Here is an 18,148-nt window from a genome sequence, read left to right as displayed (position 1 = left end):
GCATCCCGACATGTTTGTTCACTTCTGCTGTACAGCACTCTTGCAGCGGTCTCCGTGTCCCTTCTCCGACGCCCGAAATTGCGAAGATTAGGCACCAGAATCTCACATGTAGCGAAGTCTCGCGTTTGTGTGTTTGATAATAAAAATTCGGCAGACATTCCACTCTGAAGGTGGATGACCAGCGAAGCTGTACAGCTGGTATAATGTACAACACAGATATACATAAATATTTGGTGTTGTTTATTATTTCACGCAACTTACTATAGCTTTGTGGTCGCTGTGGTAGACGGCCAAGGGTCCGTGTGGTGCTGATAGCTTGAACCGTTCCGATCATAAACGAGGGCAGCCGTTGCCATCTGGCTGCGACACATCCGCGTTGAAGTCGCCAACGACGAGGACAGGACTTTGATCATCATCGGCCGGATCGAGCAGCCATCCAAAGTGGCCGTTCATAAAGTCCTCTACGTCGCTCTTGGGAGAGGCATGTCGAACGTACTACACGGTGGTAAGGACCATCCCGTCGGCGGTCTTCACGGCATACAAGCCGGCACAAAACACCGTGCTATCTGGTTCTTGGGTGGTGGACGAAATGTCGTACGGCCCGACGGCAGCGGCTACGAGGGGCGCAAACGAGCCAGCCGTGGAAGAAGACAATGTCATTGATGATGATAGTTGATTATTATTATTATTATTATTATTATTATTATTATTATTATTATTATTATTATTGTTGTTGTTGTTGTTGTTGTTGTTGTTGTTGTTGTTGTTGTTGTTGTTGTTGTTGTTGTTGTTGTTGTTGTTGTTGTTGTTGTTGTGGGGGTGGTAGTGGCGGTGGTGGTGGTGGTGGTGATGGTGGCGACGATGATGGTTGTTTTATGCGAACGGTGGGCATTATTCACATTTAAACTAGTAAAGGTCCCCTCCTCCCCCCACTCCTCATTTGCAGAGAAAATTTACGTTAAATTGCCGCCCCCCCCCCCCGAAGCAAATCCTGGGTACGTGCCTGATCTCACAGGTGTATACCTGTGAGATCAGGCGTGTGGACGTGTATTGGCCTATGAGATAGACCTACCCTTTGCTTGACAAACAAGGAACCACATCAAATGGACTCGCGCCGCAAAGAAGCGCAGGAAGAGCACTGACAAGAATAAGTAAACAAGCGAATGTGTAAAATAACGATTTATAGTAGCGTTCTTGTTTAATTAGCTCTGGAAGAAATACATATAAATATATATTTGCGGAACAATCACAGTTTTCTTTTGATCCATCGTCTACTGCTCTACCAAGTTAGGTGCCAAAACTGGCTCGTATTGTTATTTGGGAAGTTGCGTAACCATGCGTGGCTGCCAGTCCCATACAACCGCGTAGAGCGCAGGACGCTGCGGTTCTAGACGTACTGCGCTCACCGCGAAATGTTATATATTTCTTATGGGTTTAACTGACTGCGAACTGAATCCCTTTGCGGGTCACTGGATCGGTCTAAACGAAGAAGGTTGAACTAACGAAGCAACAGCGATGCACGTGACCATTGCAATAGATGCTGACAACTGAATGCATCTCGAGTTAATCGCGCGGGTACCGAATCGATGAGAAAACTGGCCTTCACACCCCAGGAGATGCCATCAATTAGCGTCATCCAAAAGGAGTGAAAAAGGCAGCAAAATGTCGACCGCCAAATAGCTGTCAAGTCTCAAAATTGGTTTGGCGGTGCTTTAGCAATGTGTGTGAGGAGTGGTGGCGCGGGTAGGAGGGGGGCACCCCCTTCCCCGCACCCCCCTTTTTTCTGGGTACGTGCCTAAAAGACGGCACGTTTCTGCAGATTTGCAATGCATTTGCGTTTGCAGGTGTAAAAGCTCGGTAAACATTAACAAAAAACAGGGAACCACGCGCAAGCACTTATTCTGTTCATGTTTACCGAGCTTTTGCACGTGTTGTACGACGTTTCGAGGGCGTGTTATATTCAAATTAAAATTCGAGTTTATTTACCAGGTAATATGCTGGAAGGTCCGTTGGGCTAAAAGCCGTGAAAATGACTTGACGGGGCCCGGCAGACGAGAACTCGAAATAAATCTATTGTTGAAAGTTAGCGCTTTGTGTGTCAGATGTGCCTTTCTGTTGTCCTTGTCTTTCAGCTTGTGCTACAATAAAATAAGTTATGCCGTACCAACAAGCCCCTATAGCTATCCTCACGCGCTAAAACACCAGCGTGCCAAGCAAGATCTTCTATCCTGCGTCTTCTTCATTCCCTTGTGAAAGAGACGTGTAACGAATATATTGAGTACAAAGAGTTAAAAATTGGTACAGAGACAGATAATATCCTACACGGTTTTTACAGACGCGAGTATCCCCCCTTACTGGCATCAACAAAAAGAAAAACAAGAAAAGTAAAACACATCCAAGCTGCTAACTTTCTTGCCGCCAACTCCTTTAATTGCCTCTAAATGAGGTTGATGCTGCAGGCACTGGTCCATGCCGTCGCCACACGTAATATGTGTGAACGACTCTCCTGTGACACATGTCGCAGCGTGCATTGAAGCGTGTAAGCAGCTCCCAATCTGTACGGCCAACGTGTATCGACCGTTCCCACTGCAAGCCCCACCGCTCGATTAAGCGCACGTGCCAAGCAAGGTATGGAAAGATCGCCGGCGCCAGTTGCGCCTTCCTGTGGTAACTTCCTTCGACCGCTGAATAACAGGTGCCTGCGAGCGACCGTGAGATTCCGGACTATCCTCGAAGCAGGTGAGTGGAAAGAAGGGGTAACGCCCCCCGCTAAGTTGTTGCAACCGCCTGTGTTTTTGTTCTGGCAGCACGACGTAAAGGAGCTTGCTGACGACGCTAACGGGCGTCGAAAAAAAACGAGGCATGGGCCCTGATTCTGGTGTAAAGTGGTTATCCTGGCCCGTTTCTCACCTTTTCAAGAGGTCCGCCGTTGTCGTCATTGCTGGCGCTGCAGTCGCTTTTCTTCAGCTCTCACTAGGTATGTTACCCTGTCGCGTAATCGATGTGGCTGCGTGCGTTAGAATATGTGCCTCGCCAATTTTCGAACTGTGATTGTGCATCACTCGGCGGCGCATCTCTTTGGTGTTTCTCCTGTAGCACCGTTGATGAATAGAGTGATCAAGCACAAAGAACTTGGAACAAGTTGGCCACTTCAGTGAAAGGTCGTTTTATGCTTCAGGAGTGATTGTTTACAAATATTTTGGTATATGGGGGCTTCTATCCTTAATCAATTTCAGGCTTTGTGTAGCAAATGTTGAGCACGTATATTTTTAAAGAGGTTAAAATAACGAAAAATAAAAACTTTCCAGCATGATCACAAACTGCCTTCTTCAAGCCAAACAGGTGTTTTGCGGTTGTACTTAAAGTATATTCTATGCCGTGTCTTGTCTGACTTGGTTTAGCGGCTTGAATGAACAGTTGGCGGCATTTTTGCGACATTGAAGTGAATGATAAGTTGCTTCGAAAAAAACTCACCGACGAGTACGATACTCCCTAATGCGAATCTTGAGCTCAGCTCTTTACGTGTTTTCATTTCGCGATATATTGACTGGCGCGGACAATATGCCTCGTGCGGCATGTTGCGAATGGAGCGAAATGAGGCGCGACTGCCTCGCTAATCGGGAGATGGCGAGAGGCAGCGCGTGGGCGACGCGTGGGCGCGATGCACAGCAGCCGCCGCACACGGACCTCCCAGACGACGCGCGCTGCTACTCTGGTGCCATCTCGTAGCCATCGTCGCCGCCCTACGCTTTCTTTTCTTACGCTTTCGCCATACTCTCCTCCTCCGCTTTCCTCCTAGCGTCCTCTGCGTTCGCTCTTTCATCCTTTGCTCGTTCGCTCGGTTACGCCGACGCCCACGCCGACGCTCGCCGCAGCAACGGGCGTCAAGCGCTGCGATCTAAAATGGTCCTGATATCGGAGATGCGCGACCGACCTAGACCCAGAGGCCAGTATTTGATTTTTAAAATAAAGACGCTTTTCACCACCCCCCTTCCAGAACAGTTTATTGTTTCATGTAAGCAGCCGAAACTCTATGTAGCATATGGGCTCCGTGAGAATGAAGCCAACGGTTGCCTTCACATTGGTAGTTTTCACATTGTGATTGTGCTTCACAGCACAGTGGTCATCAGACGCTTCACAGTGTGCTCACAGAATTGTTTTTCTTTATGTTTGTAGACCCGATTCGAATGGGTTTTAACGCCACGGGTCATGCGGTATGCCTAAATGCATTCGATCGATGGGCATTTCTCCAGCGTAGCAATAAATTAATTTACCAAATAAATAAATATTGTGTTAAGATTTAGGGTACAGCAGATGAATACGACAGATTCACTCTATAGAAATACTTAAATATATGAGCGGGTGAGCTATATTTCGTGCGACATTGAACAAATCGCTTCCGTTTCTCACAGCTTTCGGACGAATGAATACTTCACAGTGGCTTTCAGCTAAATCAAGCACGGATGCGTAGATGTTGACCTATATAAAGCTCGAGTAATAGTCATCGCCGTGTTAACAACATGCGATGATGTTGCTAACATTCCCACTAAGAAAACAGTCGGTACGCCATCGTTCATGTGTCAAGGTTTCGGGCACAATACCTTGAACAGCGGTCGAATAAGACTGACATTTTAGTTTATAGCGCTTGTGTTTGACAACAAATACTGTTCTTATTAATACGGGCCGTCACACTTCATTCTTATGGCGAAAAGGATCTAAATGCAGTCACAACGGTAGCTAAAACTAAAACTCCGACACTAATGACCGAGTTTACGCTCGTTAGGTTCTCTCGGTCATCCTGTGCCTCCCATTACCCTGACAACGGAAGGAAATGATAGTTGGCGCTCGCTTGCTGCACCTGCGGGTGCCGCGTTTTGTCTACTTTCGAATACAAAACTTTTTTTACGCTATATATCGTAAGCACTTAATCTATCAAGCACTTCATCAGGGGATCTCATTGACGGAAAGCAGGCGGACGAGGTTATTATCAAATTAGTACAGATGAAAGCGAACAGAAACGCTTAAAAGGAGGTATTTAGATAGACCTGAGACAGTAACACGACCGGTGAAATGAAAAATAGGGAGGGTGTGTGAGAGAGAGAAAGAGAGAGGATATAAGGGATGCAGGGAAGTTAACCAGTCAAGAGTCCGGTTGGCTACCCTACGCTGGGTGAAGGGAGAAGGTGGAGAGAGAGAAGGGACAGATAAAGAAGGGGGTATAAAGACGTATGCGAGTGATTTATTGGCAGTTCAAATACGAATCGAATAGTAATTGCTAGTCGATTCATATTCGATCCGAGAATTCACTATTTGAAATTGCTCAATATTCTTTTTCTGTTCAACTGTGTAGAGAGAACAGCACTTGTTGTAGTCTAGATGGGAGCAATTTATTATTTAGGGAATGTTCCCCTGTGTGCATTACTTTAAACCATGTCCAGTGCTGTAGTAGCACAGTTCCCTTCAACGAACGTAACACTCCACGTGCGTCTGGTGGTGCGCTGTTCCCTTGTTTAGCAGTGTCACTGTCATGCTGCACCATAAAATTGTAAGCAATTGTTTCTCATTTACAAGCTCCTCAATTTACCGAACGCCCAGTTGCGAATGGCATTAGATGGGTGGATCGTATAATGACCATAAACCTCTGTTTTACAGCGAAGTTGCTAAGTGGACTTACACGACCATTTTCGTGTAGTGATGGGAAACAAACGGACTCCTTACAAACTTTATTTTCCCTTTGCTTAGGAAGCACCCTATATTCAATTTAATTTTAGGAGGTCGTCTTTTTCGAATATTCGTATTCGATTCGGGCGTTGCTCTGTTCGAGCAACCCTAATAGAATAAATGATAATCCCTTGGAACAGGGGTAGTTAAACTCTGAAGAAGGTTGCGAGGAGTCTTCCGTCCAGAAGTAACGTGGAGTTTCTGATACTGATGTCATGGTGGCGATGAGGACGACGAAGAATGTATCATCCATGACGCCCTGATAACGTTTCACATCGATATGGAAGAAGCCCTGGCCATTATAATCAGCATAATTAACTCCACTGTAGAGGAGAGACCTCTCCCATGGGCCTCAATTTGCCCTAGTCCTGAGTGAGCAGAAATGGTCATAACTTGCCAATTTTCCGATCGTATTACTCCACTTTGTCTATTCGACCGTATGCTACGTTTCCCTTATACTTACATCGCTTTCTTTTTTTGCCCTAATCATGTGCACAGGTAGCCGACCGTCTACCTGCTCTACGCATTCTAGACCCTGTCCAACTATACTCCTTCGTCTCGGGATAATCGTGATGATGATGAATCTGTTCCCCATTGCAATGGGGCAGTGGTCTTTGCCACTGCACTGCCGGCTAATATTCGAGTTCATAAGCTACTTAAATGTCACTATGATTAACATGCCTCTGACAAAACGTTGGCTCCAGCTACATTCCATGTTCTACTACTGTTAATCACTTCAAGTCTCCATCTTCCTGCAAATCTATCTCTTGTTTTGGTTGAATGACACTATATGTTTCAATTTAGCATATCAACTGGAATGCTACCTACTGGTGTTTCGTATCCGCTGTGTTTATATCCCCTTCAAGCACATACTGCTAATATTCGTCCCCCTCAAGCACGCACTGCTATGTTTACATTTACTGATGTTACTAGATATGTCGTATTCTGCTCCATCGCTTCTTACGTGGTCCTTGTCGCTTCACGTTTGTTTCATGGCCTCCGAACATATAAAACTTACTGCCCGAATTGCCCACTGACTAACCAGTGAATTTTTGTATGCAGTGCAGTGCGGTCCGGACTGGACCGAATCCAGCTCCGAAGCGTGCCGGGCCACGGCGAGTGAGGGCGGCGAGGATCCCGGCCGGTGCGTGCCCTTGACCTGGTGCCCGTCCCTGGTTGCGTCGGCTGGTCGCGGGCTCCGACCACAAGTGTGCGGTTCGTCAACCGAACAATCGCAGCTGGTGTGTTGCCCGTCGGCCGACGTCGTGAGCCCGACGGCACCGAGCGCGGACCCGCTATTCATCAGGCAATCATCCGTTGACCAGGGGCCCCGGAACGAACGAGGTTTGTAGTATAATGGGCAGACCGGGAGCTCCCCCCCCTCCCCCCTCTCTCTCTCTATATATATCGCTCTCAGTATATATCTCTCTAGCTTTCTTTCTCGGCAGGCATGCGCTATGCTCATTCATATGTAGCACGGGCAAATGTGGTGACATGGATAACGTATAGGTCGATAGCAGTGCGCTATTTGGAACACCTCAGCATGCGCAAGGTTGGCTCCTAAGCCTTATGCGATACTATTGTGAACCAATTTACTCTTTCTTTTTTTTTGTCCTTGAAGTTGAAACATCCTACCCGTCGCGATGGCTTAGCGGCTATGGTATTGTGCTGCCAAGCAAGAGGTCGCGGGATCGAATCCCGGCCGCGGCTGCCGCATTTCGATGGGGGCGAAATTCAAAAAAAGACCGTGTTCCGAGCATTGGCAAAGAAGAGAGAAGTAAATGCCACAACTGCGGAGAAGCGCTTCCAAACGGCGCTGCTGAACTACACAACTGCACCCCGAAATGCAAGCTCTGCGAGGGCAATCACCCTACGGGCGACCGTTCGTGCAGACAAAGATTTCACATCCCATACGTCGTGCGAAGACGCTGGAGAAGAAGACGAAACCGCTCCGACAGAGAAGCCAACCCGTACGAGGTCAATGACCAAGCGGCCATGCAGCAGGATCCGGCAGGTGGCTCCATCCCCAAACAGCGCTCTCAATCCAGAGGACGCGCCCGATCCAGAGGACACGCCCGATCCAGAGGACACGCCCGATCCAAAGGACGCGCCCGATCCAGAGGGCGCTCCCGCTCCAGGGGCCGATCCCGGTCGAGATCCAGCTCCAGGCGGCCCGGCAAGAAAATGACATGGGCCGACATGGTCGCCAACAATGGTTCTGAACCGCCAACTTCAAAGCCAGGTAAGGCACAGTCAGAGCACGTGGCAGGCCCGCGAATACACACACTAGAGAGGGAATACAACACTAGAGAGGGAAGCTGAACTCGGGGCAACCCTAGCCAGGCTAGAAGGCCGTATCTTAACAAACAACACCCATCCCTCAATCTTCAGGGACCGTGGTCGCATCGCGTAGCACACACAAACGCAGGGCCGTCGTCACCCAAACCGATGACACATCCGACATGGACGCGTCTATGTCTGATGTCAGCGAGGCTCCTTCTAACGCGTCCGTCAGTGACGCGTTAGGCACAGCGAAACTCCCAAATTAGTCGGCTCTCACTCACAAGGGCGGGCATCGAGATCTTACTAGAAGCAGGCGTACAGCCCCTCTTCATGCCATCAGGGAAGTCGCAACTATGCACAAACACCAAGAGATCAATAACTGTTGATCCCATCCCACGAAACATACACCCCACCCACAACGAAGGGCGGAGAAAAGCGAGAGCGAAGGCAATCCTTGACAACATCAAACGTAACGAAACGCAAGTCCTCTTCGTTGACGCGGCCAGATATTGGAATCGAGGCGCTTACGCGGTCTCTGTGATGGACGCCCATGGCTCACTCGTCAACGCAGCCACGGTAGTAACCAACTTCACTCACGAAGCAGAAGAAATGGCCATCGCGGTGGCCCTTCGAAGCTGCAAAGGAGCGCCAGTCATTTACTCGGACTCAAGAACAGCTATTAGAACCATCTCGTCGGCCCTCGTCTCTAGGAAAGCAGCAACGGTTATCAACACCATCTTCTTCCAAGAAACGGGAGGAGACGACCTCACGTCCCCACACATCCCATGGTTCCCGGCCCACATGGGCAACATTTCCTGGCCTCCTGACTGTAATCCGAACGAGCGGGCACACCAACTGGCGCGAGAGCTCACATTCCACGTTTGCGGTCCGCCCTCTCGCTTCAACCCAGCCTGGAGGGACCTAAACAAAAAAGACCCGCTCGTATCATACCACGAAATCACTTCAAATCATAGGTTATCACGAAGAATTTTTCCTCCTTCTCGCCCAAAGCTCAAAAAATCACAGGCCGTCACTTACAGACAGTTGCAGACTAGGACATACATCACACCAACAACACTAAGCAGGATCAATCCTGACCTTCCTACTGAATGCCCACACCGCGGCCACGAATACAACTTCGAACACATTCTCTGGCTGTGCCCTGCCAACGCGCGCACGGACTTCCCCGACCAGTCTTCCTGGGACTCAGCGCTCAGAAGCAGAGAACTCATCGCTCAGCTCAAGGCTGTCCAGAGGGCCCGGGCCGTCGCCGAAGGACTCTGTCTACCGGCCCCGACCTGGGTGGAGCCGCCGGATTGATTTCCCCTCAGGACCTAAATAAAGTTCTAACTCACTCACTCCGAGCATAGGGGGAACGTTGAAGATCCCCTGGTGGTCAAAAATTATTCCGGAGTCCCCACTACGACATGCCTCATACTCAAATCGTGGTTTTGGCACGTAAAACACCAGAATTCCATTGAATTGGAACATTCTTTCAAATTTGGCGCCTCATCTTTGCAGTCCTTAACCCGACAGGTATTATGAGCAACGACAGATAAAAGAGAGCAGTAATGTCAACAAGGTAAAGGGACCTAATCGCAGCTATCACTCCCCCCCGCATCCCTCCGCTGCTTATAACTTTAACGCAGAAGCATATTTCACCAAGTTCCCGAATAAGCTTTCTGGGCGAAGCTGCAAGATGCCTCGCATCGCAGTTGGTGTATCCGGTATACACCGAGGTACCCTGAAACATGCTCATCGAGTGCGTTGCTTCTGTATTCTCCATCTCTGTTTCTGAAATCAAATAGTCATGTGCTTATTCATACCATTTTTTTTTTTGCGACTCAGGCTGCGGCTCGGTCGACGGCGATCCAAGAGGAATCGGCAGGTCTAAATGGCCTTGGATGGTGAGCATCTCGAATAGTCGTAGCCGCTTCGCAATTCTCATCGCTGCATTATAAGCGTTTTTATGGTAATATAAATTATTACTCGGCATATATTGGAAGGCAAACAACAGAGGTGCGAGTCTGTTTTTGCATTCTGCACAATACGACAATGAGCATCTTATACATGCGCTGAGCGACATTCAAAGCCTGAACAGCGTCCTGACTGACGAAACTTCAAGTGGGCCGACCAATATGACTAGTAAACGTGGTGATAGACGGTTAATTGATTTGGTGTGCAGATATTGGAAAGGTAACTACCGTCCACGGCTCTTCTAGCTAGAAGTGACTGTCCTGTGGTAAAATAAAAAAAACCACTGTCGATTTAGCGGCAAGTGCGAGAGGAATGCGTTAGCACTACATTGCACCTATTTGGAGTACCGGATCCACGATTTAAACCGCGTTCGCCATATTTCAAGGTGTTGTTCAGGGGCTCGCTCGACACACGTCCTGCCTCTTCGAGCAGCGAATTGCAAATAACGGTGGTCCGGAACAGACCATGCACCATCAGTTGCGTCATACGGGGCGATTATTTTTAAAATTTGAGGAATTTTTAATGTCGCCTCTGGCAGAAAGCATAATGCGTGTCCTTGAGCTGGATTATTGGAAGAGGCGGATATTAATAGCACAAGAAATCGAAACACATATTCGACTTATTAACAAAAAATGACTAATTAAATCCGAAATTAATTACTTTACGGTACCATTTCCAATTTACTGATTCAAGCCGGTGAGTGTGCAAGACGCGTCCACTTGAAATGAATTTCCAGCATAGCCCCAGTTCCGGCATGTTATTTCCCCAAGTGTGGCACAAAATACGTTGGCTTCTTATGATATGGGCTTTCCAGTTACTTTTCTTCTTCAGTTCATGAAAGAGCGTTTTGCTTAGAAGTAAGCGGGACAACACTGCATCATTATACGACGAATTTGATGGTTCCTATCTCCAAACTGGTCTCATTGGAAATTCATTACAAGTGAATATGCCTTGCAATGGCCCATTGCAGAACCCTACTGTCCCCACTTGCGGCAAGTTGCTTTTTCATCCACTTTCATTTCCATTAATTTATCGTTTCTTTATTTTATTTATTAGGCGCAAGTAATTCCCCCTATGTTGTCCTTGGTGTCGGTGCTTGTTGACTTTTTAAGTTATGATTAATAAAAATCGGGCCCTTTGGTTAACCCCCTTTCCTCTCATATATATATATATTTATATATAATCTCGCACTAATTTCCGCGCGCCTGTTTGGAGTGCTAAGTCATCGCAGTCTTGTATCTATGTGCGTGCGCATGTATAGTGTGACTATTTTCACCATCACGCAGGCGGCCATATTCAAAGGGGACAAATTCCTCTGCGGTGGTTCTCTTTTGGACCGTGACACTGTGCTGACGGCGGCGCAATGCTTCTACGACTTCAGAAACGAGTACGCATGCGTTTCCATTGATTTACTTGGTGCTGCATTTTACAGGGACAAAAACGTGAAGATGGCTGCCAATGTTGAGTGGAATTGACTTTCAGAGCGCCTTTTTTTTTTGTTCCTTGTACGCTGGGGAAAAGGCGTTGCTGCTCAATGTGAAGAAGGCGTCTGGCGTCACTTTCCTGCGCAGCATTTCTGACTGTGCTTGACTTCTCTGCAGTAAAATTGCTCCCTTAAGATAATCATAGGCAATAGCTACTCCAGTTTCTTCGAGTTGGGATAATTCCAGTTATATATATATGTGTGGAGATAGGTATTGTTATAATGATCTAGAGCTGTAGACTTCTTAAGACATGCGGTTTATTTGTTTGTTTATTCCTTGATTATGAGAACGCATCGCTGTGATTACAGGAACAGTAATTTCTGTTGCCTCCATCTGCCACGATGTGAAAGTGATGGCGGATCGTTGACGGCCCACTCACTGTCACGATCTCCCTACCTTCTCCGCGGGTTGTTAATGGCGAGAAGCTGAAAACACTGACAGACCTCTGGAATTGGCATAAACAATTTATCGATAACTTTCGTGGCCACATTACGTCCCCAGAAAGGTTCTCTCCAATCTACCCTTTTCGCGGCCTATTCTTATACCACGCCGTGTGCGTCATGGATTGAACGCAGTAACGCATCTGCGTGGAAGCTCCTATAGCCACGTGATAATTTTTTTCAAATCTCGTGCCCTTTTCTTTCAACGCAGAATAATTAAAAACACGACACATATAACATTCTTCGTGCAAAGAAAACAATCGGGTGCCTTTCAATGCGCTATACAAGCTTCGCACTTAACATCTTGTTTAAATAAATTAGTTCAGAGCTACAGCTAATTATTATTTTCAGTATAGTCGAAGTTGCGCAAGCGGACACTGAACACCACTGCGCCTCTCGCATTCGGGTACCGTTAGCTGAAACACCCTATGGCACCTCGCGCGCAGCGTTACCTGGTCCCTGTACGTGGCTATTATTACTCTCTAATGGCACTCGAAACGAAATGACACGCAGTGCATCCGCATCTGAAGTAGCACGCAAGGTGCGCAGCCAGGCAAACCTCTCCAGGATTCGTTAAAGTGCCTCTTTCTCTCTAGCTTTCTCTGTGCCTTACGATTAGAGCTTCGTTGGGATGTGCCCGTTCACACCGTGTGCCTCGTAATCTGTGAGAGTGGTCGCGGTCGTCCGTGTCATTTTTGCAGCATCGGGATGTACAAAGTGCGTCTCGGCATCGTGGAACTGAACGAGACGGTAAGCTCGCACGGCGCCGAACTTCCCATCCTCTGGATACGGAGGCACGAGCGCTACCGTCAACGCAGCATCTACAACGACATCGCGCTCGTGAAGACCGCCACAAAGGCACCCTACGGTAGCCACATCGGACCGGTGTGCCTGCCGCAGCCGGACTTGAAGCTCAGCAAACACGTGGTCGTGCTCGGCTGGGGACTCACGTCTTTCGGTGAGCGCGAGCACTTCTGCTAGGCCACAGTAACGGGATCATTTTGCAGCACGCATGTGCCATATACTCTGCAAGCGGCACCGAATGTCAAGTGAACCCTTGTCAAGAGAGAGAGAGAGAGAAAAGGGGAGGAAAGACAGGGAGGTTGGCCAGTGTGAGTACCGGCTGGCTACCCTGTGCTGGGGAAAGGGGTAAAGAGAATAAAAGGAGGAAGAAGAGGAAAAAAAACCCCTTGTCAAGTTGACCAGAGTTGCAATATGGGAATGTTCGTTCATTTTGCCCTGGCTAGTTTTAGCGCGTTATCACCAGTACTAAAGAAAACACATTGAGCACACATTGATCATGTGTCCACCATATCTCTCTCCCTCTCTCTGTGCGTGCTTGCGTATGTGTGCGTGCGTGTGTGTGTGTGAGAGAGAGAGAGAGAGAATTGAAGAATTTGTTGGTGTAACTCGCCAATATCATTTCGTTGAAGTAAATTATTCAGTCAATATCAACGCATTTGAAGAGCTAGGAAAGAAGGGTGGAAAGGTTGTTGTGGTTTCACGTTGTTGTTAAACATATTTGTAGCCAGCAGGACGTTCTCTCGCCGTAGACTAACATCCTTGACCACGAGAGCCCTTAACCAGGTTTGGCCGTCTTAAACAGTCAAGCGCAGTACATGCAATGCGTGCTGACGATCGTGCCTGCAAAGCATTACACCGCCGCGCGCCGCCCGAAAATAGCTGAAATTTCAAATCAAACGCCGCGCGCCCTTCTTCAGGTCACCACGCTCCCAGCCGGAAGGGCTGGAGAGTCGAGGTCAGACGCACAAATGTGTCTGCGTTATTCGTATCAATCGTCAATCACCGTGACACGTGACTACGAGGATTATTCAAGGCTACAGCAGTTATTTGTCTGATCTGTTGCTTCACTATGATAGACAATTTAAAGTTTAGACAAATAATAAATCCTGCAAACCGAGTGTATCTGCGACGCTTCGTTTTACTCCGTGCCATAGCAAGAGGGAGACACTTCCGTTTCGTCTGCTTATTCTCACTCGTGCAAATCGTGCATCCAAGGGAGAGAGAGAGCGCAAATGATAAATGAAAGGCAGGGAGGCTAACCAGGACTGAGCCCGGTTGGCTACCCTACACTGGGAAAGGAAAAAGAGGACGGCTATAGATTAAAAGAAGAGAAAGTCAACTGGGGATGTCATTCGGTCACTCGGTCCGGATTCCAGACGGTGAATCAATCCGGTAGCTTTCAAATATCGCAGAAGCGCTTTTGTGGCTTTTTGTAGCTGCGATATGCGAGGACCTGGTCCCAAGATCTCGTTCAAGGTGAACGGTTTTCTATCTAACTGACTGAGAGTGGTGCAGAAGTCATGTCTTTCATTCTCAAAAGATGGGCAGTAGCACAGTAGATGCTCTATAGTATCCAAAGAACAAAACTGTCTCCAAACGTGCGCGCACTGAGTGATCCAGCTCACTGTAGTGCAGAAGCCGCCAGAAAGCGGCCCACGCGCGATACTATGCGAGGCCGTCACAGGAAGTGCGCCTCGGAGCAGAAACGCGAGGGAAAAAAAAAAGAAAGAAGGCGGGGCCTGTGACGTGTACGTGATGCGATCCTCTGGCTCGAATATTGGAGGCTAGATGGGGCGAGCGGGAAAAAGTGTCCATGTTGGCAGCGAAGCTCGTTTCCCGAAATCATGGGTTCACGACACTCCAAATATTTCTATCTCTGCTACTAAGGAACCAATTAGACCAATTCTTTGTAGAGCGCTCCCTAGACAAAACGTAACCACTTCCAGCGTATAACCCAAATTTGCTATGTCGTCCGGTGAGGGGGCCCTTTAAGTGCAACCGAGCTGTATCTGCGCTTCTCATATTTTCTTCCTCTCTCTCTCTTCCTCTTTCTCCTTGTTATTCTATAAATGGTTATTCACTATTGCATTTTGCACTACGGCTCCCCGTTAAATTCCTCCTCGTTTTCGTGGGATCTCCGCTGATGCAGCTTTTCTAATTGAGTTGGCGAATTCGCTGCAGGAGGCCGGCAGCCGCCCAAGCTACAGACCCGTGGCGCGTTGGCCATCAGCAACGATGAGTGCAACGAGATCTACCGCCAATCATCCAGCTTCCTGGCCACATTACCTGATGGCATCACCGAGGGCATCGTGTGCGCCGCGAACTACACGGGCGTCGACTCCTGCCAGGTAGGTGACACACTTACGTGAGTGCCGCCAGACCTTGTGTGTGTGTGTGTGTGTGTGTGTGTGTGTGTGTGTGTGTGTGTGTGTGTGCGTGCGTGCGTGCGTGCGCGTGCGTGCGCGTGCGTGTGCGTGCGTGCGTGCGTGTGTGTGTGTGTGTGTGTGTGTGTGTGTGTGTGTGTGTGTGTGTGTGTGTGTGTGTGTGTGTGTGTGTGTGTGTGTGTGTGTGTGTGTGTGTGTGTGTGTGTGTGTGTGTGTGTGTGTAACTGGTTATCCACTATTGCATTTTGCACTACGGCTTCCCCTTAAATTCCGACGCGCGCGCGTCGCCTTTTCGGCCTGTTTAAAGTGGAGCCTTCCTTGCTTATACCTCCACAAAGTTTGGGCCATGTCGGCGGTTTTCTGTAGTCCTTTTCTCGCGCAACAGAAAAGCGAGCCACGCTCCAGGACCCACACAATCTCTGTTCCGCGTCACGCAATAAGTCACGAAATAAAGCCTGTGCGTATAATGTTAGTCCGGCGTCAGTAGATCTATAAAGCGAACAAACACTTGCTAATGTAGTAGCGCATGATATTCAGCGGCGTCTTTCACTTTTCTTAAGTTTCTTGCAGGCTACTCCATTCCGATAGGCAACTTGGTATGTGCCACCGTATGCCCCGGCCTATAGAACTGAAATGTGTCCAACAAGGTAGCACCAGTGAGCACACCTCTGTGCTGCGTGGTAAATTACACCACAACGTAAAACCAGCATGCGCATATAAATTCGGAACAACGGTATTTCTAAAGCACACACACACACACACACACCTCTAATCATAAAAGCGCATTACATTCAACAGCTTTCATTTTCATAATTTACTAATATATGCGCTCCCCTCTACTTAAGCCATTTGGTTACGCGCCGCTGGGTAGGCTGCCATTCTTAGCCTGTCGTCCAAAAGAGGCTTGCTTGGAAACTTCTTTTTTTTTTAAAGGATACTCCCGCTCTGAATTATTATTCCTCGGCTGGAAGGGAATGATTGTTGTGTTCATATAGGAGGTTGTGGCCAAGTACTGCACCAGGGTGGCCAATCCTGCTCTGGTGAGGGAGTGCGTTACCGGTTCTGGTCACCGGGATCAGGCCATACTCCAGGCCTGTTTGTGCAATTTCATCAACACGCGGATTTTTTTTTATCCGGTGGAAAATTGCCGGCACCGGGATTCGAACCACGGACCTCTTGCACGCGAGGCGGGTGTTCTACCTCTACGCCACCGCTGCATAAGGGAATGGGAAGCGGGGTGTCATGGTAGGGCACATATGGGTGGTAAGAAGGTGACGCAGGAGTCTGGCTTCTCTGCTGTTGCTCTGAATGTGATTTGGATGTCTTCTCCACGCGAAATGCCAGGCGCACATGCCCACATGGAAATCAGGATCCTGGATCCAACCTATGAGAAGCGGCCATGTCACCGTGGATTTAGGGGGGAATTTTTGCCCTGTCCCGGAAGGTTACGTATGGTCGATTCTCCGCCGGTAGAGCCACTTGAAAGAGATTTCAGGGTGTCGCATTTGTTTCCCGCGCTCCGCCAGCATGGTGATAGAATTGACTGTGTCACGGGACCTTTCGTCGCCATATCCCTTACAAGCGTTCTCGGGGCACGCGCTTTTAACACGCGGCGTAGACGGACCTTTAGCATCACTTTATCGCTTTATTCAGCTCTTTCCAGTGATTCTAGGCCGGTATTGTCGCCAGTGCTGTCCGTCATTGTTGTTCTAAAATTGCACATTCCCATAACATTTGTTGGCCGCTTCGTATAGTGCGCCGATATGTGCCAGTGTGCCACAAGAGGCACAGTGTGTCGCAGTTTTCTGTGCATGCACCTGTCACCAAAATTCTCTCCTCGACAAACATAGTGCGTCGCGTTCGTCTTCGTGACATTACTGCGTAGACTTCTCACACCGTACATCAGTGCGATTTGGCATTCGTACCTCGGCATAGCTTGTGAATGGTGTAGTGACCAAGCATTCACATTGCATGAGTTCAAATTAGTGTCTCGTGTGGTGCCTATATAAACATAAAGATAAAGATAACCATGTGATATTACGCATTGGATGAAAATCAGAAAATTTGACGCATGTCATTTGTTTTTATAGCATTCACTTAACCATTTAACTAACGCTTCGCTTCATATATATTCCAACATGTGCGTTGGAGCTGCTTATATATAGTTCTTGTTTCTTCTTTTTCTTGATTTGCTCTGTTCGCACACCTGTGGGTTCGATGTGTCAAATCTAGTAATTGCTTAACTGCTGAACTGAAATGCGCATGATAAAGGGACGTAATATAAAGTGACTTAATAGTATATGTGACTAGCAGCCTGTCTTTTATCGGCCCGATTAGTGCACTGAATAGTACCTTGAAGCTTATCAGTGAACAAGAGGTTGAGATAAATAAGCTTATATGCTCATTTGGTCATGCTTGTACAAGCACTCCTCAATACAATTGTATTGCCGGGACTGAGTACGAATGCAGCAAATTTGCTTATTTCTGACAAGATATGCATGTGGCGGCTGCCAATAACACTCTTATCTACTGTGAAAACTTCTTTTTAAAGCATCGTTTAGCTTTGACGCGCAATGAAAAATATTATAGCGTCCCGCTACGGTGACGGAAGAAGATGAAACTCGAAAACCGCCTATTTCGGAAACTTCAGAGCCACTGTAAATTGCGGAAGTTTCTTATGGTGGGGGGTCTTCAGTTCGAAAGCTCCACGTTGCGTGAGTGCGTGCGTGCGTTTGCGTATGTGCCTGTATCTTTTCGCGCTACGATCTTTGGAATAGCACGGCAGACATGCTGCCAGGTAAGTCTGTAATTCCACACGCCCTACTGTCTTCTTTCAGGGCGACTCTGGAGGACCCATGCTTGCTCAGGACCTCGACTCTCGGTGGAACGTGGTAGGAATTGTGTCGTTCGGCATCCGTTGCGGCGGCCGCTTTCCTGGTGGCTACACCCGCGTCACAGCGTTCCTCGATTGGATTGCCCGGAACAGGGACTGAATTCTACGGGTCGACGCCGGCCGAATGGTCGCTGGATCCACCTAAGCACTGCACTCCCCTCC

At 48.2% G+C, this 18,148-nt stretch overlaps 1 protein-coding gene across 1 annotated transcript; it reads left to right on the top strand.

Moving 5' to 3' along the window:
* The first annotated feature begins 2,707 nt into the window (after positions 1 to 2,707).
* Positions 2,708 to 18,148, top strand: LOC135902533 (clotting factor G beta subunit-like). The gene is made up of 7 exons (XM_065432666.2): positions 2,708 to 2,739; positions 6,784 to 7,065; positions 9,853 to 9,911; positions 11,268 to 11,368; positions 12,607 to 12,863; positions 14,891 to 15,057; positions 17,931 to 18,148. The coding sequence occupies exons 3-7, from the start codon at positions 9,909 to 9,911 to the stop codon at positions 18,084 to 18,086; spliced, it is 684 nt and encodes a 227-aa protein (XP_065288738.1). The 5' UTR covers positions 2,708 to 2,739; positions 6,784 to 7,065; positions 9,853 to 9,908; the 3' UTR covers positions 18,087 to 18,148.

Source organism: Dermacentor albipictus, chromosome 3 (assembly GCF_038994185.2).
Source record: "Dermacentor albipictus isolate Rhodes 1998 colony chromosome 3, USDA_Dalb.pri_finalv2, whole genome shotgun sequence".
NCBI classification, from domain to species: domain Eukaryota; kingdom Metazoa; phylum Arthropoda; class Arachnida; order Ixodida; family Ixodidae; genus Dermacentor; species Dermacentor albipictus.
Note: the sequence above shows the minus strand (reverse complement) of the source record. Positions and strands in the feature narration are given on the sequence as shown.

Coding starts and splice junctions, on each gene's coding strand:
- LOC135902533 (XM_065432666.2), top strand. Junction 11,369..12,606: donor TTCTACGACTTCAGAAACGA/GTACGCATGCGT, acceptor TCATTTTTGCAG/CATCGGGATGTACAAAGTGC. Junction 15,058..17,930: donor CGGGCGTCGACTCCTGCCAG/GTAGGTGACACA, acceptor GTCTTCTTTCAG/GGCGACTCTGGAGGACCCAT.